Source organism: Ovis aries, chromosome 4, assembly GCF_016772045.2.
Source record: "Ovis aries strain OAR_USU_Benz2616 breed Rambouillet chromosome 4, ARS-UI_Ramb_v3.0, whole genome shotgun sequence".
Taxonomy (NCBI): Eukaryota; Metazoa; Chordata; class Mammalia; order Artiodactyla; family Bovidae; genus Ovis; species Ovis aries.
The window spans coordinates 98,413,700-98,440,600 of NC_056057.1; the positions used below are offsets into that span (position 1 = coordinate 98,413,700).

General features: G+C 42.2%; 1 protein-coding gene across 1 annotated transcript in view; it reads right to left on the reverse strand.

Moving 5' to 3' along the window:
* Positions 1-24,032, reverse strand: part of CHCHD3 (coiled-coil-helix-coiled-coil-helix domain containing 3) — a 281,917-nt gene extending 257,885 nt beyond the window's left edge. The window contains exons 1-2 of the mRNA NM_001126357.1: positions 23,952-24,032; positions 10,057-10,144 (exon numbers count right to left, since the gene is read on the reverse strand). Coding sequence (NP_001119829.1) covers positions 10,057-10,144; positions 23,952-24,032 — 169 coding nt within the window. The remainder of the gene's footprint in view (positions 1-10,056; positions 10,145-23,951) is intronic.
* Positions 24,033-26,901: the final 2,869 nt, after the last annotated feature.

A 26,901-nucleotide genomic window follows, 5' to 3' on the forward strand; every position in this document is an offset into this window, starting at 1 on the left:
GTCCCAAGAGGACAAATGAGTAAATGAGAGCCGTGGATCCGAGGGAGAGAGGTGAATGGATCGCAGTCACAGCACCACATGCTAAGGGCTGCAACAGAACAGTATACCCAGGATGCTGGGCGACCCCACAGGAAGCCAGACCTGGAGTCAGAAAAAAATTCTGAAGTAAGTGATTTCTAGGCAGGGACCTGAACAGTGAGGAAGAGTCAGCAGATAAAAGACAGGGAGGAGTCAGAGCGGGCTAGGGTAGACAGCTGAAAGAACAGCAGTGAGACAGAAAGACCAAAAAGGACAAGTTCAAGGACTCAACAACCACCCTATGGCTAGACTGAGACACAGGCAGGTCTGGGGGATGATGCAGGACATCAAAGCAGAGAAGGATTGTGCAGAACCTTGTTGGCTACATAAAAGAGACCTAGACTTCACCTAAAAGGAAGGTAGAGTTTCTACAGTTTTAAACAGAGGAATAACATGATTGGTCCGATACTTTGGAAAGATTCTTAGGACTGCAGCGGGAACAGACTGGGGAATGTGAGACTGAAGGCCGTGACCCCAAGCAAGAGATGGTTAGAACACGGGAGGAGAAGAGGGACTGGTGGCCAGACTAAGGCAATGATACCGAGGATGGGAGAAACTCTAAGACCTGAGAGCGGGAAAGGAAAATTCAGAGCAAGGTTCTACTGCTACTCACCACATGCAGAGCAAGGCCTGTGGTGTCCCCTGCAGGACAAGAGCAAAAATGCGGATGAAGCAGCAAAAACATAAAGGTAAATAAGTTAAGTCCCACCAACAATGTCAATGTACAGGGGCTTTCAGCAGCTATCCAGCTACCAATGATATAATGTGCAAGATGTTCTAACCACATCCCGCCTTTAAGCAAAGAGACAGTTATCGTTACCACCCTGTAATTTCAAACTCCAATCATTTGACGCTGGCTAATTAAAACCCGTATTTCGATTAACCACTCAGTCAAGGGAACCAGGACATGCACAACCAGGATATTGTTTTAAGCATCCCATAGCAATGCTGTGAAAAAGTCTGAAAAGCCTTACCATAGTGATTCATGTGGGTTCCCAACACTTTTCAAGAAACACTCAAGTACAGTGACAGCTGTCAACCCAAAGTGTCAAGCAGCTCTAGGGGCAGATCAGGTCTAAAAACAGCGCTTGAAAAGCACCTACTGTTCCCTGCTAGCACGGACCTGGCCTAATACAGAGCACTGGCCAGGCAATTCCGAACAAACCAGGGAGCCAGGAAAGGGGAAAAGGAAGAAATGAAACACCGGGTCAGACTTTACTTTTCTAAAATGTTTTCTTAGAGGAAAACCACGGTCATCAACAACAACAGTCTACTGATTCGGTTGACACTCCGAAGGATCGTGAATTAATTCTGAACACCTCTACTTGCAGCATGAATTTCAAATTCTCTCGGGCAATTTGTCTGAAGAAATCTGAGCCATCTAAATGACACCCTCAAAGTCTATCAAATTCCAAGAAAGGCAAAAATACTATTAATCTAGTGTTTATTTTACCCCTGGCATATTAAATTTAAATTAAAAATAGTGATTTTACATATTATATACCCTATACTTTAAAATTCCTTCAAGCTGCTTATATAAGGTCTGATATTTTCTTTCATAAACCCTGAGGTATGACTGTAAAACAGTTTACAGTTGTTTTCTCTTTGCAGTTTATGATTATTATTTACTATTATGAGTGATATTAATGATTCACTTGACTGTTATACCCAATAACAACACTTGTTCTATCAGAAAGTGCAATACACTATCCTTTTAGTGTCCAAAAACCCACTGCAGGAAAAAAGAAAAAGTTCTTCAAAACAGTTTCTCTTTTTCCGCAGGTCACTAAAGTTCCAGCCTTCCAGCTCCTGAGCTCTGTGACTGCACGCCATAACTACATCTCCAGTCTACAGAATGCAACACATGTTAACAGAAGAGCTGCTTATTTCTGGTCATGCAGGAACAGACAGGGAATTGCTGGCCCACTCGACTTCAAGCCACTTGGAAGAACTAGTGCAAAGTAAATTATGCTACAGAAGAAGTATGGCAGGGGCCTCTGAGGATCTAATAAAAAGCAGTCAGTGGTTCATCTGTTAACTAAGAAATCAAAGGGCAGAAGTTCCAAGTCACAGAAAAACCACTGGAAGGTGTGACTCACTGATATTTCAAGACCTACTAAGCTTCTCTCTAAAATTTCTTTCCTCTTCTGCTACAGCTTTTGTTCTTCTGTGCAACTCCCCTTTCAACCACCCCCAAATACCAAGGAATATATACTATACTGTCAATGATCTGTTATACCTTTTTTTAAGTTTTCTATGCTCGCATCTTGGAGAAGACTCTTGAGAACCCTTTGGACTGCAAAGAGATCAAACCAGTCAATCCTAAAGGAAATCAACCTGGAATATTCATTGGAAGGACTGATGCTGAAGCTTCAATACTTGGTCCACCTGATGTGAAAAGCCAACTCACTGGAAAAGACCCTGATGCTGGGAAAGACTGAGAGCAGGAAGAGAAGGGGACGACAGAGGACAAGAAGGTTGGATGGCATCACCGACTCAATGGACATGAGTTTGGGCAAACTCCAGGAGATGGTGAAGGACAGGGAGGCCTGGCGTGCTGCAGTCCATGGGGGTCAGAGTTGGGCATGACTGAGCAACTGAACAATAACAATGCTCACGTCTCAATTTCAAAACAGAGTGCTTATGTTTGTGCTGGTTTCTTAAAATGCATACAACACAAACAGCGATGAATCCAGTGGCACAGGGGGAAAGTGCCCTGGACCGGGGGAGAAAGGACCGAAGTGTGAGTCTGCCACTAGACAGCCACGTGGCCCCGTCAGCAACTCCACCCAAACCCTCCTCTGCCTTCATCACTCCCACCTAGACCACACAGCTGCTGTCTTCCTGTCTTCAATTTCCAACTTGTTCTACATTTTCCACTTGTGCCATTTCACATTCCCAGCTCACAAAGTTTCTGTTTTACCTTCCACAGCCTCAAGTAGCTGAATATTCCTTCCTTTTTTTTTTTTTTTTTTTTTTTTGCTATAAGGTCAGCTAAGGACAAATAAGAACGCTTATGAGGCTGCTTATTTGTTCAAGAAAATGAAACTGGGTTCATTTAGTGCTACGGTGGAAAACATTCTCACCATTTAGATTTCTTTGTTGAATATAAAAATATCAAGGAGAAAATCAGCACTGCATTTTTAGGCATAAAAATGTTATTAATGACTGAGTATACTTGAAAAGTAGCAACTAATGCAATTTGCTAAACTTGCATCTTAAAATTAAATGAAGCAGCTCAGTAGCCACTAAACCCTATAGGGTAAGATTAAACTTAAGTTCCCCCCAACGTTCCCACCCATGAGAACCCCCAGTGGAACCTCTTATCTGGTCTGAACTCTTGATCTGCACTGATCCTGCCAGGAACACCTTCAGCACCAATACCCCGACCCTTCTTATCCTCAGGGTTTGGCTCAAGTCCACTTCCCTGGATGGTCTGCCGCCCGAGTTCTTGATCTTCTTCCTCTGAAGTCCTAAAGCACTTCCTAGACCTTTTATCTATTCTATCTCACTTAGATATTCATTCACCTACTCCAAAATCTTCACTGAGCAGGTGAAGGGTACTACATTAGTATTTATTCATTACACTATAATGTTAAACATGATTTGACAAAACTAATAGTTCCTCAAAGTCAAAGATCACCTCCCTGCTAATGCCTGTTGACTGATGGAGTTCAACCATCCATTAAATGTGGATGGTTTATGGATTTCTTTTTAAGAGCAGAATATACTGACTAAAGAATCTGATTTAAATCAACAGTGTATACATTTCTTCCTTTTATGAAGCGTTACTGGACACATTAAAAAACAACAACAAAACAGCGCAGTGTCAAGACACTGGCATCAACAAACTTTCACACATTAAAAGCTGGAGACCGAGACACTGCAACCCCCTCCAGTTCTTGCAGCTCAAGTCCAAGGAATAAGTGCAGCTCGTTACTGTGAACTCTCCCTACAATACTAGGTCTAAATGAGCCTTAAAGAGCTGTTTAAAAAGAACTAGGAGGGCCAGACGCTGGGAGAAAAATACATAGAACGTATAGACAAATCTGTTTCCGTAAATTGGCTGTTTCGTTTGGGCTGTGCTATTTCCTGCTTAAATTGGTTTCCTGCGATTTGTTATGGCTGCCAAATACTTAGTGATCTCAGTTATACACTTAAAGCAAATCAGCAAATCTTTCTTATTCTTCCCAATGACAAGAAAGGTACAGAGAACCTTGCACACGGAGGATAATAATACAAGTGAGCTCCTTTGTCTTTTTGCCCAGATTCATCCTTTTCATCTGGTTGCTAGCAGCTTAGGAAACCAACAAAGAGCCTCCTAGTATCATTCCTGCCTGTTTTTTTCCATACTGACTTGGGGACAGGGTTTCCTCAGTATTAGGTGGGATCAAACATGAGAGGTCTGACCTCCCTATAAGCCAGAAAAACTAAAGGATCAAGGAGGAAAGGAAAAAAAAAAATCAATATCCAACACTGAAAAATGCAAGATGTTCATGAAAAGGTAACCCTTTAAGTCAGACATGACTTAGCGACTGAACAACAACAACAATCCCTTTACGTCAGTCTAAAAAAAATAATTTCCCCTGGTGTGAAAAAAAAGCCAGTGTAGTTGAGATAGCACGTAACACAGCTGAGAATGAGGCAGCAAGGACACAGTTAAGTTCTTTAGAGCACGTTCATTTATGAAAGTGGCATTACAATCTGTTGTGTGTCACACGGCATATTATTTTGCCTGAACAGCTTTACATGCAAACACTTACTGCAACAAGTCATTGATCTGGTTCAAGGTTGGGCAAAAAGTAGTTTCAGTAAAGTCTTTAGAGGAAATCACTTTCTTAACAGCATAAATTATATTCTCAAAATTATATAAACAACAAAATTTAGTTCCTATACACAGAAATCCTAGAATTTTCAGACCATCAACTCTGTCCTATATTCACACATATGAATAGCCTAGAGGGCTGGTATAAATTAATAGTCCTGCAAGGAAGAAAGCATTTTAACAAACATTAAAAATTCAACTCACATTTAATATATAATTTACTTGACACTGAAAAATGCATAAAAAGCTGGTGACATTTTTATCAATATTATTTTTGTAGACTTGAAAAATTATTTCATAACACATCTAAATTATAAATCTTAAGAAATCTATTATTGGGTATGAACTAAAACCCCAAATGAGAAACAGAATATAAACTTTGAGGCTACTTACTTTTATACACATATTCTTTAAATTTTAAGAATAAATCTTTGCTAATTTGCACAATCATAGTCTAATTGCATTCTGAACCTAAAGGCAGTATCTTTTTAAAGCAGTATGTTAAATCTTAGTTCTTTTCTTGGGTCAGGTTGGCATGGGTAAGGGAAATATTCTCAAAGAGTTGGCACTATTAGCCTTGATGAGCTTTTTTCACACCAAGGTGCAGAGAGAAAAAGCAAGTGCTTGTATGGCAATATGAGGGTACACACATGCTCACCAACCTCTCTAAGAAATCAATTCCTCCAATACACTCATAACACACAAGGTTAGGTAGGAAGCTGTGCTAAAGACTGGGGTGAAGGCAGTACTCCCTGAAATATTCCCTAAAGCGTCCATTTACCTGCAGTCCTGGGGAAGCTGGGATGTAGAAAATGCAGGAAACTAGATTCACAAACACAAAGAGCCATCTAGCTCCACTATCGCAGTCACTGCATCATTAAAATCATCTAATGAAGCGTGAAAATTCTAAAGCTGTGCAAGAGAACTTTCTGCAAAGATGAAAATGTCCTCTGCCTGCACTGCCCAACATGGCGCCACTAGCCACAGGCAGTTACCGTGCACCGAAGAGATGAAATCTCTATTCCACTTCATTCTAATTGGTTTTAATTTAAATATGAATAGCCACGTGTGACAAATGGCTACCACTGAGACAGTGTCGTTCTAGCCCAGCCAACAAAACACAAGGTAGCATTCAAAGAGCTTTCAGTGCCCAGGCTGGTCATGGACCAACAAGTTCATCAGTCACATCAAACAGAAATGGGATGGGATGGACCCCTCAGCACAGCCAGAACTCATCACAAAGTCAGTGCGATGCTCCGCCACACTCAAGGCCACACCATGAGCACTGAGGGAAAGTCTTTCCACCTTCACCTGTTCTCTCAAAGTACAAGTTTAAGAAACCAAGACAAGAAGGAAAACACTTCCTTCTCCTTCAGCTCACTGTAAACGAGAGCCAACACAGGGAAAAGCTAGAAAAACGAACAATCAGTTAGAAAAAGAAAGTGCTTTCTTAAACTCTAGCAGAACATCACTGAAAAGCACCTCTTTCCCTAGTTTCTCGCACGTCCTTTTTACATATGAAGCAAGGCTTCATTCAAACTACAATAAAACAGTGCTTTACAGCATTTGCTCCGGAGTCAAACAGACTTGAAGTCAACCATTACCTCCACTATTCACCAGCTGTGCGACTTTGGGCAAGATAATTAATCACTTCAAGTCTCAAATTCCTCCCATGTAAAACGACTTAATATAGTACCTTCCTCACAGGGTTATACAGATTACATAAGACAGACATAAAGGATTTAACAGAGAACCTGGCACATAATAAACATTAAATGTTCTCTTTCACTATTTAATCATCAGTGCATAGCATCATCCCATCTCCTGAACACAGTATGTTAAAAAGAAATCAACCAAGAACAAAGCATATTTTAGATCAAATTCCAATTTTTAAAAATCCCCATGTATCAAAAGGTGATTTTGGAAAAAAAAAAAAAAAAAAAAAGGTGATTTTGGAAAGGCAGAAAGGGATCAGTCATGGTGTACCCCAGAAGCCAATAAAGCAATTCAAATTATACTGTAAGCATGTGGCGAATCACCACCGGGATGTGACATGAGCTGGTTTATGTTTTTAAAGGCTGCTGAGGCCTCTTGCACATGGCAGAGCACACACGGAGGACAACGGTGGAAGTGGGGAGCCAGTTAAGGGGCTTCACTGAAAGACAAGAGAAGAGATGGTGGCTATTTCGACTGGAGATGGAGCAGTGAAGATGGACGTGCGAAGACCACCTCCAGACCTATTTTGGAGACGGAGCTGATAAGATCAGCTAATGGTCTAACAGAAGAATCAAAAAGAAAAAAAAAGAGTAAACAAGGGTGAATCCCAGTGCCCTTTACTGGGAAAGATAAAGAGAAGAAGCAACTCTGAAGAACAGAAAGGTTTGCTTTGGATGTGTTAAGTTGAAGAAATCTAAGGGGCAATCTGAAGATGGCAGTTATCTGAGACAACAGTTGCAGGGAGAGGTCAGGGCTAGGGACAGAGTTTTGAGAGGCAATTACATAATGATTCAAAAGGTATGCAATTTGATGATGTTAGTGGAAATAGGCAAACACTAGACTGAGCATGTACATAGTTCAGCTCAGTCGCTCAGTTGTGTCAGACTCTTTGAGTCCCCATGGACTGCAGCAAGCCAGGCCTCCCTGTCTATTACCAACCCCTGGCTGCTGCTGCTGCTAAGTCACTTCAGTCGTGTCCACCTCTGTGCAACCCCACAGACGGCAGCCCACCAGGCTCCCCCGTCCCTGGGATTCTCCAGGCAAGAACACTGGAGTGGGTTGCCATTTCCTTCTCCAAAGCATGAAAGTGAAAATTGAAAGGGAAGTCGCTGAGTCGTGTCTGACTCTTAGCAACCCCATGGACTGCAGCCTACCAGGCTCCTCTGTCCATGGGATTTTCCTGGCAAGAGTACTGGAGTGGGGTGCCACTTCCTTCTCTGACCAACCTCTGGAGTTTACTCAAACTCATGTCCATTGAGTCAGTGATGCCATTCAACCATCTCATCCTCTGTCATCCCCTTCAATCTTTCCCAGTATCAGGGTCTTTTCCAATGAGTCAGCTCTTCACATCAGGTGACCAAAGTATTGGAGTTTCAGCTTCAACATCAATCCTTCCAATGAATATTCAGGACTGATTTCCTTTAGGATGGACTGGTTGGATCTCCTTGCAGTCCAAGGGACTCTCAAGAGTCTTCTCCAACACAGTTCAAAAGCATCAATTCTCCAGTGCACAACTTTTTTTTTAACAGTCCAACTCTCACATCTATACATGACTACTGAAAAAACCGTACCTTTGACTAGACGGACCTTTGTTGGCAAAGTAAGGTCTCTGCTTTTCAATATGCTGTCTAGGTTGGTCATAACTTCTTCCATGGAACAAGCATCTTTTAATCTCATGGCTGCAGTCACCATCTGCAGTGATTTTGGAGCCCCCCAAAATTAATTCTGTCACTGTTTCCACTGTTTCCCCGTCTATTTGCCATGAAGTGATGGGACCAGATGCCATTATTTTAGTTTTCTGAATGCTGAGCTTTAAGCCAACTTTTGGAGAATCCAAGTAAGGTAGAAGGAAAACCAACAGTGTGGCCCAGAAGTCAAAGAAAGGGTTTCTGGCAGAGTGAGTGGCCACTTACTATTTAACCTTCATGAACTACGAACTCTTCTTAATGCTCCTACCAAACAAGAAGTTTTAAAAGGACAAGAACTATTTCTTATTCATCTCGGCACTTTCTGCTCTGAACACATCAGAAGTTCAACTTGTGGTTATCAATTTAATGATTAGTAAAAGGGTCACAAATGCTGCCAAGTGAGGCATCTGTGCAGGAGCTCATCTTTCTCAAGGTATTTCAGTCTGCAGCTAGATTTACCACCCAATACTCCTTTCTAATAAATAATGAAAATTCTCATTTAGTTCACAATGAATCATCCCAACTACTTCCTTGCTGTCATTTCACCAAAACACAGCATGTCCATCCATCAAATTTGGTGGCAACAAGAACAGGGCCAGACGCATAGCAGGTGCTCAGTAAGTTTAGGTGGATGAATCAATGGATGGGGGTAGGAGAGAGGGAAGAAAAACAATCTCTTATCCCCCAGGATCCACAGATAAAATGAGACAATAATCCTCTATGGATTTCATTTAACATATTTTCATCAATAATTAAGACTCTGAAGGAATAAACTGCTTATAAACTTGAAGAAATCCATTACAAAGTAAAATCATTAGAGAAATTTCACCATCTGGAAACAATAAATCAGTATTTTCTAAGTTCAATTTTTTTTAATAAATATTTACTCCCAAACTTCTAATACCCCTTATACGTCATTCATTTTACACAAAAAGCTAGGAAATAACCTTCCAAAGCCTAACAGAGGATTCAGGAGCTGGAAGAGAAAAAAAAAATTTCCAAAGACTATTTGAAAGTAGATTCATTCTAAAGAAAAAAATAAAAATAAAAAAAAAAAATAATAAAATAAAAATAAAAAAAGAAAAGAAAGTAGATTCATTCTACCTTACATCAAAGCATTTTAAAAGAAACCCCAATACTAACTGCTAACACAGTTGGCCTTCCGTAACTGCAAGTTCCACATCCACAGATTCCACCAACCCCAGACTGAAATTATTCAGGGAGAAGAAAAAAAAACAATTCCGGAAAACCCCAAAAACCCAAAACTTGAATTTGTCATGCAGGCAATTATTTCTACGGCATTTACAGTGCATTGCTAAGTCACTTCAGTCGTGTGCAACTCTGTGCAACCCCACAGATGGCAGCCCACCAGGCTTCCCCGTCCCTGGGATTCTCCAGGCAAGAATACTGGAGTGGGTTGCCACTGCCTTCTCCAATGCAGGAAAGTGCATCCAGTGCATTAGGTATCATAAATAATCTAAACAAGATTTAAACGATCAATACATGGGAGGATGTACATAGATTATAGGCAAATACTACCCATCTTATATAAGGGACTTGAGCATCCATGGACTACAGTATTCAAGAGGGTCCCAGAACCAGTTCCCCATGAATACCAAAGGAAGACAATTCTCCTGTAAAAAAGCATCCAAGTAACAAGACAGAGTGCAGGAGAACGTGACTACCGAGGGAACTTTCACCGCTTAAAGGTTTTCTACTAAGAACTCAGAAATTCAAACTCTGAAATACCTGAGGCACCATAAGTACCAGAATACCGCTGAGACTTCGGGCCAGATGGAGAGGTTTCCTTCATACGATCAATCACATTTTCCGAAAGCTGAAAAGAGTAACATCAAAATAAAATCAATTATAAGAGAACAAGAAAGAAAACAGTACAATAGCATCCAAGTAAGCCAGTCATCCATGGCAATGTGTGTAACGAATGGCCTGAAGAAATCGGACTAAATCTGATCGCTGTGAAGCTAAAACCAAGAAGAGTGTGAAGGGTTCAAGATGCACCCCACAGCACTGCTTCTTCATTTCTTCTAATGCATTGCTCATTATAAATGACTCTTTCCCTCATTCTATACTGTACACGAAATTGTAACCTCTGAGAAAATGTAAGCCATCAGAACTCCTCCAACTTTCCTCCCTCATCCTCCAAATTAATTTACACTTGCAGCAGGCCTTAGCGCCTTCCTTCCCTCCAGTCCCAAATGAAACGGTGTCCCTCCCACCCTCCCTCCGTTCAAGGCTAACCACAAACAATCCCTCTTTCAGTAGATTTCCTTATGTACCAACTCTGTGCCAGGAACTAGGCTAGGCTTCAAGTATTCTAACAGTTGATTCTAACAATCAAGTTGCTTAAAGAGAAGAAGAAACAGACAACCACCATGCATTTAAATATAATGTGAAGAATGTTACTTAAGTCAGTTGGCCTATAATGGAAGGACAGACAGCACAATGGGCAAGACGGGCAGGGCATCTAACCAGGCTTTGGGAGCGGGGCTGGGCAGGAGGTTAAGAAGGATGAACAGTACTTAGGAACAGAAGGAGTAGGATGAGAGTACTATAAGAAGAGGGTATTAGGATTTCCCTGGTGGTCCAGTGGTTAAGAATCCACCTGCCAATGCAGGGGACGTGGGTTTGATCCCTGGTCTGGGAAGACTCCACAAGCCCCAGTGCAACTAAGCCCACGTGCCACAACTAGTAGCAACTACTAAGCCCGTGCTCCAGAGCCCAGAAGCCACAGCTAATGAAGCCCACACGCCCTAAAGCCCGCGCTCATCTCCAAGAGAAGCCACCACGATGAGAAGTCCAAGCACTGCAACTAGAGAAAGCCTACACGCACCGACAAAGACTCAGCGTAGCCAAAAACAAGTATTTTAAAAATTAAAAAGAAAGAAGACGGTACCACATGAAGCTACCATTAAGCAGCAGGGCTTAACAGCAGTGGAAATATCAAACAGGCAGTTGGCAATAGCATGGAGGCAACGAGGAACACTCAGGCCATGAGATTTGAGTCATCAGCACCTCTAACCCCTAGGTATCATATCATCCTTTTATTATTTTCTTATCAGGCTTCCCTTGTAGCTCAGCTAATAAAGAATCCTCCTGCAATGTGGGAGACCTGGGTTTGATCCCTGGGTTGGGAAGATCCCCTGGAGAAGGGAAAGGCTACCCACTCCAGTATTCTGGCCTGGAGAATTCCATGGGCTGTACAGTCCTTGGGGTCGCAAAGAGTAGGAAAGGACAGAGGGACTTTCACTCGTTTTATAGCACTTATCACTATCTGATACTTTCCTGTTCATTGCCTGTCTTGCTCACTAGAAACAAAGTTCCAGGAAAGCATGGATTTGGCTGCCCTGTCCAGTACTATACCCCAGAGCCTCAATAAGCCTAGTTAATAAGTGAATGGTTAAATACATGAAACAATATGGATGAAGAAAAGAATGGCTGAAGCAGGAAGTTGAGGAGGGGGCTCAAACAGAAGGTGGAGAGGAAAATAAGACTGTGGATTTTGAAGACTCTTAGTAAATAAATCCTTCAAGTCAGGGGGTTGAACTTGATCCTGAGGGCAGCTAGGCACTACTGAAGGATTTTAAGCAGGGTAATGACACAATGAGACTTCCATTTTAGAAAGATCACTCTAGCTACAGTGTGAAGAGCAGATTGGAGGGGGATGAGAACAGAAGCAGGAGGACCCCTGAAGGAGGCTAAAGGACCAATTAAGAAGCTATTAAGCATATGTCCACACAAAGACTTGCACAGGAATGTGCAGAGCAGCACTATTCATAACAGCACAAGTGGAAACAACATCCATCTTCCGGTGAATGGATAAACAAAACATTATACGTCCATACGATGGACTAGAATTCATCGATAAAAAGCAGTGACATTCTGAAATTAGCTACAATAAGGACAGACCTGAAAAACAGTTAAGGAGGCCAAGGACAAAAGGCCACATACTGTATAATCCCATTTACCTGAAATGCTCAGAAAAGGGAACTCTGTACAGATGGAAAATATCTTAGGTAAGTGGTTGCCTAAGGCTGGAATGAGAATGGAGATTAACTGAAAATGGGCATGAGAGATTTTATTGGGGTGATGAAAATGTTCTAAAACTGGAAAGAAGGATGGTTGCACAAGTCTGTAAATTCATTAGAAAGTGCTATACACAGAAAACAGGTGAATTTTATTGTATGTAAATTTTACCACAATGAAGTTGTTTAAAAAAAAAAGTTAACCTTCACGGAGTACTTATCAGGTGCCAGGCACTGATGTTAAACCAAGTATTTGGCTCATTTAATCCTTCACAATCCTATGAGATAATTTTATTATGTTCACTGTATAGGTGAGGAGACTGGAGCAAAGCCAAATTAAATAACTCGTGCTGGATCATACAGGTTGTCAATAATGAAGCCAGGATTCAAATCCAGGAAGTCTGAGAATCAAGGTCACACTCAGACATCCCCTTCACTGCCAGACTCACTGTCTGACTAGATGAAGGCAAAGAAGAAATCATCAAAAAGGTTTACAGGTCAAGTAACAGGGAGAAACAACCCCTCCTTACCCCCCAACCCCACCCACCGCCACCGCTACATCCTCAGGGACCTTCTTCCAGTTTCTACTTCCTTAACACTCCACTGACTGACTTGTAACCTAATACCAGGCAAAAGTCACCACTGATCAAATAAATAACCTTCTGTATTTATACAGGCTTCCAGGTGGCACCAGTAGTAAAGAATCCACCTGCCAATGCAGGAGACACGAGTGGACTCGATCCCTAGGTTGGGAAGATGCCCTGAAGGCGGGCATGTAACCCACTCTACTATTCTTGCCTGGAGAATCCCATGGACAGAGGAGCCTGGTGGGCTACAGTCTATGGGGTAGCAAACAGTCAGCCACAACTGAGCAAGATATTCATATGAATAAACATCTTTTATATTTACAAAGCACCTGATTTATGACTTCCCTTTAGCATCACTCCCAGCTTCCAAAAACCCATCCCCCAGCCCCCACGCCACTTTTCCAACATCCCCTTCCTGCTGGTCCTAGGACTCTGCCTGAGTCTCATCTCTTCTGCAGGCTTCCCCCTCCCTTGTGTTGCTGTTGTTTAGTCGCTAAGTCAAGTCTGATTCTTTGCGACCCCATGGACTACAACCCACCAGGCTCCTCTATCCATGGCATTTCCCAAACAAGGATACTGAAGTGGGTTGCCATTTCCGTCTCCAGGGGAATCTTCCCGACCCAGAGATGAAACCCACATCTCTTACCACTGAGCCACCTGGGAAGTCCTCCCCTGCCCACCCTTATATGCTAGAGGGCTCCTAATTCTGTTCTTTGCCTTGATTTCTTCTCACTCCACAAGCTCTTGGTGGTACTCTCATTCACTCTCCTGATGTTTATTAATAACTGCTGTTGATTAATTAATGAATTCTAAACCCATTATCTCCAGTCCAAGACCTGCATCCCAAAAGGCATACCTAAACACTGAGTTGCCTAATGGACACCTCTCCAGGGACAGACCACAAGCACCTCCAACCCAACATGTCCCAAGCTGAATTCACATTTGCCAAAAAAGACCTCTGTGTCCTCTTGCTTTCCTTATCTCATTCATGACACCACCTCCACCCAGCTTCCTAAATCAAAACTCAGGAGTTCTCGACCCTTCTCTCTCCCTCATTCTCGGAGCCGTGACCTCCTCAACCCCTAAACAGCTAATGAATTTGCCGTCCCTTCTCCCATCCTGTTTCCCCTGCCCTAATTCAGGGCATCATCAATATCCCTCCTAAAATACAAATGACTATGGTAATTCTCACTTCAAGTCCTTCAACAGCTACCTCTGTTGACAAGAAAGGCCAAAGTGTCTTGCGTGGCATTCAAGACTTCCTCTGCTTTTGGTTGTGGCCTCATTCTCCAACCACAGCTTTTCCCTCAACACTCCATAACCTGTTCTCCACCCACGCTGGCCACGCGCTGCCATCTCTTTGCCTTTATTTTTGCCTACAATGCCTTCATACCTCGGGAGAGAACTGCCTTTCAAACTTCAGCTCAAAACATCCTAAAGTCATTCCATGCCAACTCTGCCTACCCAACAGGACCCTTCCTGTGCCCCCCATGGGTACCCTGCACAAATGTCCAGTGCTCCAATGACAGAACAAGCATTTGCCTTTGCACAGAACTGTGAGCTCCTACGTGTTAGTGAGCCACCCAACAAGGCTGACCAGGCCGAGCACCGATTGAGGCCCCTGGGAAACATCAATGAACACAAAACGGTCTGTAGCTGAACAGTTACTTGTATCTCAGGACCCAAAGCAGAATGGAGGGGGGACAGCAAAGGGAAAGTCGACAGTCAAAAGCTGTTGATCTTTGAAGGAGAAACCATGACTCCTTTCTCAGAAGAGAAGAGGAAGTTAGGAAGGAGAGCGCCAATGGACTCGGCTTCTCTATCAACGGACAACCGCGGAGACTGCTCCTCAACTCATCTGCAAAGCCGAGCTACGTCACAGGAAGAACGCCTTCAGACTGACCCCAATCCTCTCAATTCACAGGTGAGAAAAAGAGAGATTCTAAGTGATATCCAGCTACTGGTAGCATCAGGACCGGCAACCAGTAACCCCATTCTCATTCCGTGCTTTCTCTGCCACTAAATAATACACTCCCTACCCCACACAACATATATTACTTCCTCATGAGGAAATAAAATGAGGCTTATTAAGTTTTGGAATCCTAAAGCTATTTTTATCGATACATAATTTAAAGTTTACTCAATATATAAGGAGATGTACTAATACATAACATATAATGTACTGTATTAACATAGTATGCTGTAATGTGTTATGCACATTTTATATCACATACCATATTACTATATATTATCCTATAATACATCTACTATGTTACATATGTAATACAATTTATGTGCTTAAAGCTAATATGTGTAAGCTAATTTGACATATATGATTTTATACCTTACAAAACACTGGCCCAGAATAAAGGAAGATGCACCAGCAACCGACTAGCTATGTAACCCCTCAATGGGCCTCCCTTTCCTCATCTGGAAACTAGGAAAGTAACACCTACCCCCGGAGTTACCGAGGAGGAAGGGTTCCAAGATGCAACACAAATAACTAATACAGCTCCAGCCACCAGGACTTCAACAGCCCATTTATCTCGCTTCACTCTCATCAGCTGCACCAAGTTCATATGAAGATCCTTCTCTACGTGATGCGTGAAGACAAGGCCTGCATGAGTCCTGGTCTGAGTATAAGCTGCCCATTTATCCCTATCTATGGAATGTGAGGGACTTCCCTGGTGGCTCAGATGGTAAAGCGTCTGTCTACAATGCGGGAGACCTGGGTTTGAGCCCTGGGTTAGGAAGATCCCCTGGAGAAGGAAATGGCAATCCACTCCAGTACTGTTGCCTGGAAAATCCCATGGACAGAGAAGCCTGGCACACTACAGTCTATGGGGTTCCTAAGAGTCGGACACAACTGAGCGACTTCACTTCACTTCACGGAATGTGAAGTCAAGTGGGCCTTAGGAAGCATCACTACGAACAAAGCTAGTGGAGATGATGGAATTCCAGTTGAGCAATTTCAAATCCTGAAAGATGATGTTGTGAAAGTGCTGCACTCACTATGCCAGCAAACGTGGAAAACTCAGCAGTGGCCAAAGGACTGCAAAAGGTCAGATTTCATTCAAATCCCAAAGAAAGGCAATGCCAAAGAATGCACAAACTACCACACAATTGCACTCATCTCACATGCTAGTAAAGTAATGCTCAAAATTCTCCAAGCCAAGCTTCAGCAGTATGTAAACCATGAACTTCCAGATGTTCAAGCTGGTTTTAGAAAAGGCAGACGAACCAGAGATCAAATTGCCAACTTCCTCTGGATTATCGAAAAAATAAGAGAGTTCCAGAAAAACATCTATTTCTGCTTTCTTGACTATGCCAAAGCCTTTGACTGTGTGGATCACAATAAACTGTGGAAAATTCTGAAAGAGATGGGAATACCAGACCACCTGATCTGCCTCTTGAGAAACCTATATGCAGGTCAGGAAGCAACAGTTAGAACTGGACATGGAACAACAGACTGGTTCCAAATAGGAAAGGAGTACGTCAAGGCTGTATATTGTCACCCTGCTTATTTAACTTATATGCAGAGTACATCATGAGAAACACTGGACTGGAAGAAGCACAAGCTGGAATCAAGATTGCCAGAAGAAATATCAATAACCTCGGATATGTAGATGACACCACCCTTATGGCAGAAAGTGAAGAAGAACTAAAAAGCCTCTTGATGAAAGTGAAAGAGGAGAGTGAAAAAGTTGGCTTAAAGCTCAACATTCAGAAAACGAAGATCATGGCATCTGGTCCCATCACTTCATGGGAAATAGATGGGAAACAGTGGAAACAGTGTCAGACTTTATTTTTGGGGGCTCCAAAATCACTGCAGATGGTGACTGCAGCCATGAAATTAAAAGACGCTTACTCCTTGGAAGGAAAGTTGTGACCAACCTAGACAGCATACTGAAAAGCAGAGATATTACTTTGCCAACAAAGGTCCATCTAGTCAAGGCTATGGTTTTTCCAGTGGTCATGTTTGGATGTGAAGAAAGCTGAGGGCCAAAGAATTGATGCTTTTGAACTGTGGTGTTGAAGAAGACTCTTGAGAGTCCCTTGGACTGCAAGGAGATCCAACCAGTCCATCCTAAAGGAGATCAGTCCTGGGTGTTCACTGGAAGGACTGATACTAAAGCTGAAACTCCAATACTTAGGCCACCTCATGCGAAGAGCTGACTCACTGGAAAAGACCCTGATGCTGGGAGAGATTGGGGGCAGGAGGAGAAGAGGATGACAGAGGATGAGACAGTTGGATGGCATCACCAACTTGATGGACATGAGTTTGAGTGAACTCCGGGAGTTGGTGATGGACAGGGAGGCCTGGTGTGCTGTGATTCATGGGGTCTCAAAGAGTCAGACACAACTAAGCGACTGAACTGAACTGATGCTCTTTGCATTAAAAGTACAATGTCTCTTTCAACCTAAACATTACTTCTTAATTCATTGTTAACTTTTTTATTTATGTGGTTTATCTGGTGCCTCAAAACTTGCTAAATCACTTCAGTTGTATCCGACTCTGTGCGACCCCATAGACGGCAGCCCACCAGGCTCTCCCGTCCTTGGGATTCTCCAGGCAAAAATACTGGAGTGGGTTGCCATTTCCTTCTCCAATGCATGAAAGTGAAAAGTGAAAGGGAAGTCACTCAGTCATGCCCGACTCATAGTGACCCCATGGACTGCAGCCTACCAGGCTTCTCCGTCCATGAAATTTTCCAGGCAAGAGTACTGGCGTGGGGTGCCATTGCCTTCTCCGCAAAACTTGCTACTTAATGTCAAATTCAATCAATTCAAAGCATTTCCCAATAAGGTCTTTGGTCATACTTCAGTAAATTTATAAGTATGTCATTCAAGGGTACACAATTCATTTTTTAAGTTGATAAACATGTTGTAAGGTTGCCTTGAGAGTCAACCTTTTTTTGTTCTTAGAATTACTCATACAAGTTTTCTCAGGTCTTTCCAAAGGAGCACCCATGGCAGCCCACGGTTGCATCTCTGCTTACTCCAAGCCTGATCTACCGTCTTCCCAGTCTGGTCACAACTATGCTGATGGAAGACAACAGCCAGGCTATCCTTTATATTTCAGACTGATACCCGCTGAGCTGACACCCCAGCTTCAGTAATGAGTTCAGGCCTCGCACTCACCTGATCTCTGTTAACTGGGGACTCATTTGCTAAGCAGCTGACAAGGTTTAGAAATGCCAGCCTGTTTTACAATCTGCAGCTAGAGAACAACTCTTTTCTGTGATGAAAACTGACCCTAGAACGGGTCAAATGTAAAACGTGAGCTTCTGCAAGAACTGGACAACCAGCCTCTGTATAAGCAGCAACTTCTTTAGGAAGCATCTTTCCTTAAATAGGGTACCTCTTTTAGAAAAGCTTTTTTCTGTTTAAATATCCACACCTGCTATACCTGGTTTCCAGACATCTCTGGAATCTCCGTCAAGGCAAATACCAAGTGCAATTTACAGAAATCATTTGTGGCCAAGAAGAGTGACATAAACACCTCAACCACCCAGCCACATTACTGCTAGAATTATGCCCTGAGGCCCATGGATTCAGAAGTCTATGGATTAATTCAATTGTATGCAAAATTTATTGCATTATTATGGGCAGAGTCCAAAGCCTACAGATGTACGGTAGTGTGTGAACTGAAAGTTAAGAACCCCTGTTCTACTATCGGGGATTCCCTGATGGCTCAGACGGTAAAGAATCCGCCTGCAGTGCAGGAGACCCGGGTTCTATGATTAGTGAGAACCAAAAGAATGGGGCCTGCCAAGAGAGTTGAATTCAGTTCACTGACTTATCTGCCCTATTCTCTACTGCTCCTGAAGACGTAGTTAAGTAAACAAGGCTTGCCAAGTCATGGTCCATTCTACTCCCCACACCAACATGTGCCCCACAGAAGAAGAAAAGACGTGGGTCATCTTCCATAGTCTTCCCACTCATCTCTTCCCACCCACCTTCATTGGTCTTATCTAAAATCAGGACACACCATTCATCAACCCAGAATCTACTTATTTTCTCAGAAACAAGAGACTGAGACAGACAAAGATCAAGTCTTTCTACTTCCAAGGAACAGAGTAAAGGGGGAGGAGCACTCCCTTTAAGTTGCCCCTCTCTAAGACGTCAAGACAGGTACCACATGAGACAGAAGCGAATCCGACCCACAGCTCCATAATAGTCTTTCTCAGCTTCTTCCAGGTGCTTCTTGTCAAACTGATTCAAAGACGCAAACTCATTTTTCTCACTTGGTCCTCTTTCCATGCAGCGTAGATCATTTTCTTTTCAACTACCATTTCAAGACTTCAAAAGCTGCCACTACTATTTGAAAGAAATTACTTCTAAATACTTACTTAAAGGGGAATATTTTCCATACTACAAATACATATATGTAAAATGTAACTTTCAGCTCATGTCTGTAGTTCACCACTCATATTCTTTGCCTTTGTTACCAGTGGAAATCATGAACTTCTCCTCTCTGTATAAAATCCTAGAAAGCTTAGCATGGTAACATGTATACCCAAGAGATTCACAGAACCTAAAGTGGAAAGGGGCCAATCATTTACCCGATAACATTCCTCAGCACTCCCAGTGACAGACGGGACTTGCAGACTCTGTTAATGGACCCTCTCCAGGATCCTTAAGCATATCCCACATGAAGTAATCTCTTCTTGTAGGGGCTCTTAACTGCTAAGACCTCCCAAAGCATGAACTGTGTTCCATATTAGCATCCCTGCTACTGTAACTGGCTCCTGTGAATTTCAGCTTGCAACTTCAAGGCAAGTTGCAGAGATTAGTTTATGCCTGGGAAGCATGATAAATATTACTCTGAAAATGATACTTATTGAAGCTGACATTTGCTCTGGAAGAGTTCACTCACAGCTTTGATGTTTCAGATAAACTTGTGCAAGATTCAGTGGAAGGCACACTTTCCAAGCAGGCTCAGCAGGTGCTCAGAAAAATCCTATTAAGCACATGCAATATGAGTAATCAAAATGCTTGGTCTTTCGATCACAAGAAATTTAGTTTAGACTTGGAAAGGAGGGCAAGGCAAAAGGGTGGTGACCTTTCATCCAATCCATGAGTTCAGATTTAAAGCTGGATTCAGGTGTAAGAATACAGGTTATTTTATGGAAGTGGGGGAGGGGGACTTGTTGACTGGTGAGAATTAAGGGAAAGAAAAAACCAGGACCCTACAAATACTGTGAAAATAACACATGGTGGGTGAGAAGACACTTCAAACTTAACATTTTAGGTAGGTCCTTTAATCACCAGCTGATGAGGACCTCAGCAAGAAAAATCTGGAAAAACATGATCTATTAATAAATGCAGCCTAGTTACTAAAAGGCTTATGTCTGCTTACTCAATATGACTCCTCATACATTAACATAAATGAAGATGAAATTACTATCCTTATCAGTGGAACACACAATTGGTTTCCCAGCAGCGACTGAGTCTGCTGCACTGCTGGCACACTCTTATTTTTATTTAAAAAATTAAAATTTTATTGTTATGAAAAAGGGTAACTACAGGTGATATGGTCACAGTGGCCCAAAAGAAAATTCTCTAAACATAGAAGCAGTGGGGGTGGAAAAGTGGTCTGCACCGAAGTAAGGGAAAAGTATCAAAGAAACAGAAGCTATTCTCTTAGCGAGAAACTAACAAAAGGTGTCTAAAGTGGGCAAGATTTGGTAAAGCCCAAAACCACTGGAGAGAAACACATGTAGTAATTACAGTGTTTAGAGGAACACATCTTTAAATTTCTACTGGAGAGCAGCTGATTTACTATGCTGTGTTAGTTTCTGCCATATAGCACAGTCAATCAGAGATATATATATACATATAGCCGCTCTTGTTTTTCTCTTAGATTCTTTTCCTGTACAGGCCATTACAGAATATTGAGTACAGTTCCCCGTGTTATACAATAGGTTATTATTTATTTTACATAAAGTAGTGTGTATATGTGGCAAACTCTTATTCTTATGAGTAAAAGCATAAATGTTGGTCAACTGGGAAAATCTGGAACGTTTTCTGCAGCCAAGCTGAACTAACCTATCTGCAATTCAATATTGAAGTTTTGGCCTCATGAGCACCATGTTTCAATCAACGGAGCTAAAACAGTGGCTCTCTCATGGGAAATAAGTGCTGCAAGCTAAAAAAAAAAAAAAAAAAAATATATATATATATATATATATATATATATATCAGCTTAAAAACATCTAGAAAACACACAGACAAAAAAATCACACAGGCAATCAGTTGTAGAACCCAGGAGTCCCTTCCCCAGTCCATATTCCTTTAGGTACACGTGTGGGAACACAATATGCTCTTATTTTTTATCTATTATTATTCAGTTCATGTAAGGTTACACATCCATCTCCTTGCCCAGCTCCAAAAACAGTTACTACTCATGTGAGTAGTGAACACCTTCAAAATACCAGACCCTGCCAGATGCTTACATGCATGCTTAGCCATTCAGTCATGTCCGACTCTTTGTGACCCCATGGACTGTTAGCCCGCCAGGTTCCTCTGTCCATGGGATTCTCCAGCCAAGAATACTAGAGTGGGTTACCATCCTCTTCTCCAGAGGATCTTACAACCCAGGGGTTGAACCCAGGTCTCCTGTTTGAGCCACCAGGGACGCTTACATACATCACATCAAATTCTCAAAAGCAGTGTCTGAATGCAGATTACAAGTATGCTGCTCACAGCTAATGAGAGGCACAGCTGGCACCACACTGTTTGCCTGGTTCCAAAGCACATGCTCTTACAACTGCAGACTTTCAGAGTCTCAGAACATGAGATGTAGAAGGAACTATATCATTTTAATAACAGCTACCTTTTATTAAAAATCTACAATGTGCTTTAAATACTTCATCTTCTTACCACAATCAAAAGATAATACTCCCCTTTAGGAATACAGGAATATACTCAGGGAAGTGTCCTGTCCAAGAATGCAGACTAGAAAATGCCTAATTAACTTAACTGAGGTCTGTTTAACAGCTAACTGTTGTTCTTTTGACCATGACCTCAAATAAATCAGAATGATACCTAAGTACTCAACAATTCAACAGCACACTATTTTTAGGGGAAAGTGCAAGAAGGCTGAGCATGGCTACATGAAACTCACAGCGCCACCAGATGCACAAAGTTTCAGAATTAGAAGAGGTGAGAGGTTACAGGTGTACTCACACCCCACCACTTTGCAGGTGAGAAAACTGAAGCTCAGAGATGGAAAATCATCCTTGAAAAAGAATTTGAAGCAACAGGGAGAACGCTGCAAGGGCAATCCAGGTGAAGGGTATAAACTGAAGAAAAGCAAAGCACAGAGGTCACAGGGAGCATGATATGTGCTTGAATTACAACAGTATAAAATGTACTCCATGAGAAAGAAAAAGTAAATAAAAGAATATTTCCACCAAATTGAATGGCCAAAGGACATAGCTTCTTTTCCTATAGTTTTTTTAAAAGGGGCTTAAAGAAAATCTCTCCATTTAATCTAACCTCAAACTTTCTTCATACTTAACATATTTAACTTTGTCTAATACTTGATGTGAATCTCTGTGCTCTAGCCCAATTCTCTTTTAATTTTGTTTGCTGCCATCACTGTGCCTATACTAAAGCATGAGAACATGAATTTATACATTTTTCTAGCCAATTGCCTTCTCAACCCAAACTTACTTTTCTTCTTACTTTTCTTTTTCACCCTCTGGTGTGTAACACTCAAAGCCTCTGAAGGCAAGATTAATCAAGTCTCTGCATAAAACTCAACAGCCTACAGAAATTTTTATTTTAAAGAGTACCAACTAAACCTCAACAATGCCAAGAATGCTGCCTCGACATCTTATTACATACTGCAGTACCACCATTCATTAATGCAAGGAAATGCTGGCCACAGACCAAAAGTTGAGCTCAACGGTCTATTTTCATTAAGAAAACTTTAACAAATTCTTCAAGGTAACGCTTGCAAAGTAAAAAAGCTCTTCAACATTTCAAATATTTAAGAAGTTTTAATTACTCATAATCAATGCTAAAAAGAATTTACACATTTACATATGGTGGTTGTGTAGTACAGAGGAAGGAAAACAGAATACAACTTTCTGGGGTCAAACTGCTTTATCTACTAGGTTCAGTCATCATACTTCAAAAACCTGAAGCTGCTAATTCAGGTGCGGTGGAGGGTGTGTTGATGAACTGAGTGCTGGTATACTGACACCCTAGAGAAAAATCAAGCTTTCAGTTTATGTATGAAGCATGAGCAGGGGCATTTAAAATTTTTCTCCAACGTCTCGGTCAAAACAAACTGTACTGCTCCTAGTGATATGAAAACGTGCAAACCTATCTCAAGTCCTATGAGGCCGGCAGACGTTAGTCTAGAAGCCATTGGGCCTAGTTCAAAATTTGGGCACAACACGCCACAAGAGGAGGAATCTGGGAAAGACAAGATGTCAAGCGAAAGTGAAGGAAGGAGAAGCCAGAAGTCACCTGAAGCATGGAAAAGTCTAAAGGTGTGGGTGGGTGGGTACTGGAATGGGGGCTTGTTAGTGGAAGAGTACTCAACAACAGACAGTACATAAAGAGTTCCTTAAAACGCCAAGTTCATCCTGAGAGAAGTCATGTGAGCAGGGCAAAAGCAGGGTTTGAATTCTGAATCCAGGAGAAGACAAGCCCATTTCATAGGTGGGTAGTGAGGCAGGGGTTTCAAATAAGGTCCCAGGACTACTAAGCAATACAGTGTAAACTGGCCTTTGAGCCCTTAGAAGGTCTAAATCAACCTGGCATCCCCCAGTCGCCCCAGCACAATGCTCAGCACTTGGCACACAGCAGGAAATATCTCTGAGTAGATGTCCCAAGTCTTGAGAAACTTCAACCTTCTTTGCAAGGAACTCAGCTTTGGGCCGAACAACACTTTGGCGGCAGAAGTGGGGCAAAGCAGGCCGAGCAGAACCTGGAAAGGCAAGAGATACGGGGTTCGAGTCGGAATGCTGGCCCTCCGCCCGCCACTGTCACTCACCCGGATGCCCTTCACCACGGTGATGTTCTCATTCTCGTCCGCCTCGAAGGTGACTCGGCGAGTGCTGGCCGTCCCTCCCATGGCTTCGGCCACTGACCCCGCCGAGACCTAGCACGGACCCACAGGCACCACAAGTCCCACGGGCACACACGTGCGGGGACGGGCCCAGACTCCTGTCTTGCACAGCGGGAGCAAGGCCACGACCCCAAAAGGCAAGGAGAAGGCGCCGGTCCTGAGCTCCCGCCTCCTCCGGTCACGTGACACAACAACACTTGACTCCAATTGGTCAAAGATACGAACTGCCCGCCTCCCCAAGGCAGGGGCTCTCGGATTGGTTAGCGCAGACCCGGATGCTATGACAACAGGTGGTATCTGACAAGGTTTCCGGAGCCCCTGGGTATAGTGGGAATTGTATTCTCGATCTGGCGTGGTGGGTGCTGGAACTTTTCTCGCCTTCATATTTTGAGTTCCAGAGGATATGGCCTTCTGGGAGTTGTAGTCTTGGCTGCAGAAAAGGCGTGTAACTGGGGGAACTATCCAGGAAGTTCTTTCATCTAACAAAGCACGTTTTAAGGGTAGTATTCTGTCCTTAAAGATACCCTTAAAGTTTAGGCTACCAAGTTAAAAGATACAGTCTCTTTCGTAAGGGAACTCACGGTTTAATGAGGGAGTTGCACTCTCCTAATAGCGCCGTTCCTATTTTCCTATACACAAATATATGAGGAAAAAATGTTATTTATTTTAGTCTTAACCAGTCAAAGCAAAACAAAACAAAGCACACCACCGCATTTGGCCTACGGCTTTATTTTGTAAACTAGTTTTTATTTCTTATTTATGAAAAGTAAAATTTTAAATATGATGGTTTCCAAAGCTGCAGATAAGAAAACAGAAAACTGTTTGCATGAAACATGCAGAGCGTTCACTTTTGTCTCTTTCCACTTCAGTTACAGAAGCCAGTTATACCATAATAGGATTAGGCAGAGAAAAGCGATTAATATGAATTAGTGCAGTAATTAAAACTATCTGACAAAGTTGAGTTTTCCTTTGGAAAGTTTCTAAATCAGTATTTCACCTCTACAGGACACATAAATAATGTTTCTGTTACCTAAATACATATTTAGGTTTTATTTTTTGCAAATGTTCTATGACATATATAAGTTTACCCATATGACCTTAGTCTTACAGAGGTGTACGTATTCGCTTTAGAAATTAGGTTAGTGATGATACTCTTTAGGTAGTCTCTTTCAACAGTAAAGGCAGCCAGTCGCAACACAGCATGACATCCTCTTCTTTCAAGTTCAGTTCAGTTCAGTCACTCAGTCACGTCAGACTCTTTGTGACCCTGTGGACTGCAGCCCACCAGGTGTCTCTATCCATCACAATCTCCCTGAGTTTCCTCAAAGTCATGTCTACTGAGTTGGTGATGCCATCCAACCATCTCACCGTCTGTCGTCCCCATCTCCTCCCACCTTCAATCTTTCCCAGCATCAGGGTCTTTTGCATCAGGTCGCCAAAGTATCAGAGTTTCAGCTTCAACGTCAGTCCTTCCAATAAATACTCAGGACTGATCTGCTTTAGGATTTGATCTCCTTGCAGTCCAAGGGACTCTCAAGAGTCTTCTCCAGCACCACAATTCAAAAGCATCAATTCTTCAGTGCTCAGCTTTCTTTAAGGTCCAACTCCCACATCCATACATGCTGCAGCTGCTGCTGCTGCTAAGTCGCTTCAGTCGTGTCTGACTCTGTGTGACCCCATAGATGGCAGCCCACCAGGCTCCCCTGTCCCAGGGATTCTCTAGGCAAGAAAACTGGAGTGGGTTGCCATTTCCTTCTCCAATCCATACATGACTACTGGAAAAATCATAGCTTGTTTCAAAGGTACACATAAAAATGCAATAACATTTTTGAGCTTCAATTATGTGCTGATTTATTACAATAAAGTCTTAGGGCAGACTCTGTGTCTTTTTCATCTCTATATCCCTGGTCAGCAGCAGAGTACTGAATTTATGACATGTCGTCATTTAATTCAACAGTACACCTATCCAAATTATACTATGCTACTTTGCAGTTTCCAAACACCATGTTAATTTCTGTATGTTCTCAAGTTCTATAATATGTTTCCACTTTCTTTCTACAGGGAACTAAAAATCCAAGGAAGCATGCTTTTCATTTCTTTGAGACCTCCCCTCCACAAATACACCCTCCTCATTTTATACCCCAAAATGTACCAAGCATTGAAGGTTCTACATAAAACAGATGTGCAGTAAATTCTTACTGAAATAACTGATTACAAAGAAAGGGTTTCTTGGAGGAAGTAAAGAGACCAAGGAAAACTAGTTATCTTGAATATATTTATCTCTTTAAAATGTTTAATGAGGAGAATTCTCTAGTGGTTAGAATGCAGCACTTTCACTGTCAGGGCCCAGGTTAGATCCCTGCTCAGAGAACTAAGATCCTGCAAGCCTCAGGGCGCGGCCAAAAAGAAGAAAAGAAATTTTTTAAAAAGTAGTCTTATAAGGCCATCTAAAAACACTTTAGATAAACAGCAGAGCATTTTAAATTATAGTGGATTTTGAAAGTCTTCATCACAAGGGAAAAACCTTAGCCAGTGTCAGACTTCCCTGTGCTGATCATTTCACAGTATAGACAAGTACTGAAGCATTACATTATAATCCCCGAAAACAATATACGTCAGTTATACCTAAATTTTAATTAATTAAAATTCTGGAATTAATAATCCATTCCAATCAACATCACAAAGAAATCCTCCGAATTAAAAATATATATGTGCATCTTGGGGCTTCCCTGGTGGCTCAAATGGTAAAGAGTCTGCCTGCAGTACGGGAGACCTGGGTTCAATCCCTGCGTCGCGAAGATTCCCTGGAGAAGGAAATGGCAACTCACTCCAGTATTCTGTCTGGAAAAGCCCATGGACAGAGAAGCCTGTCAGG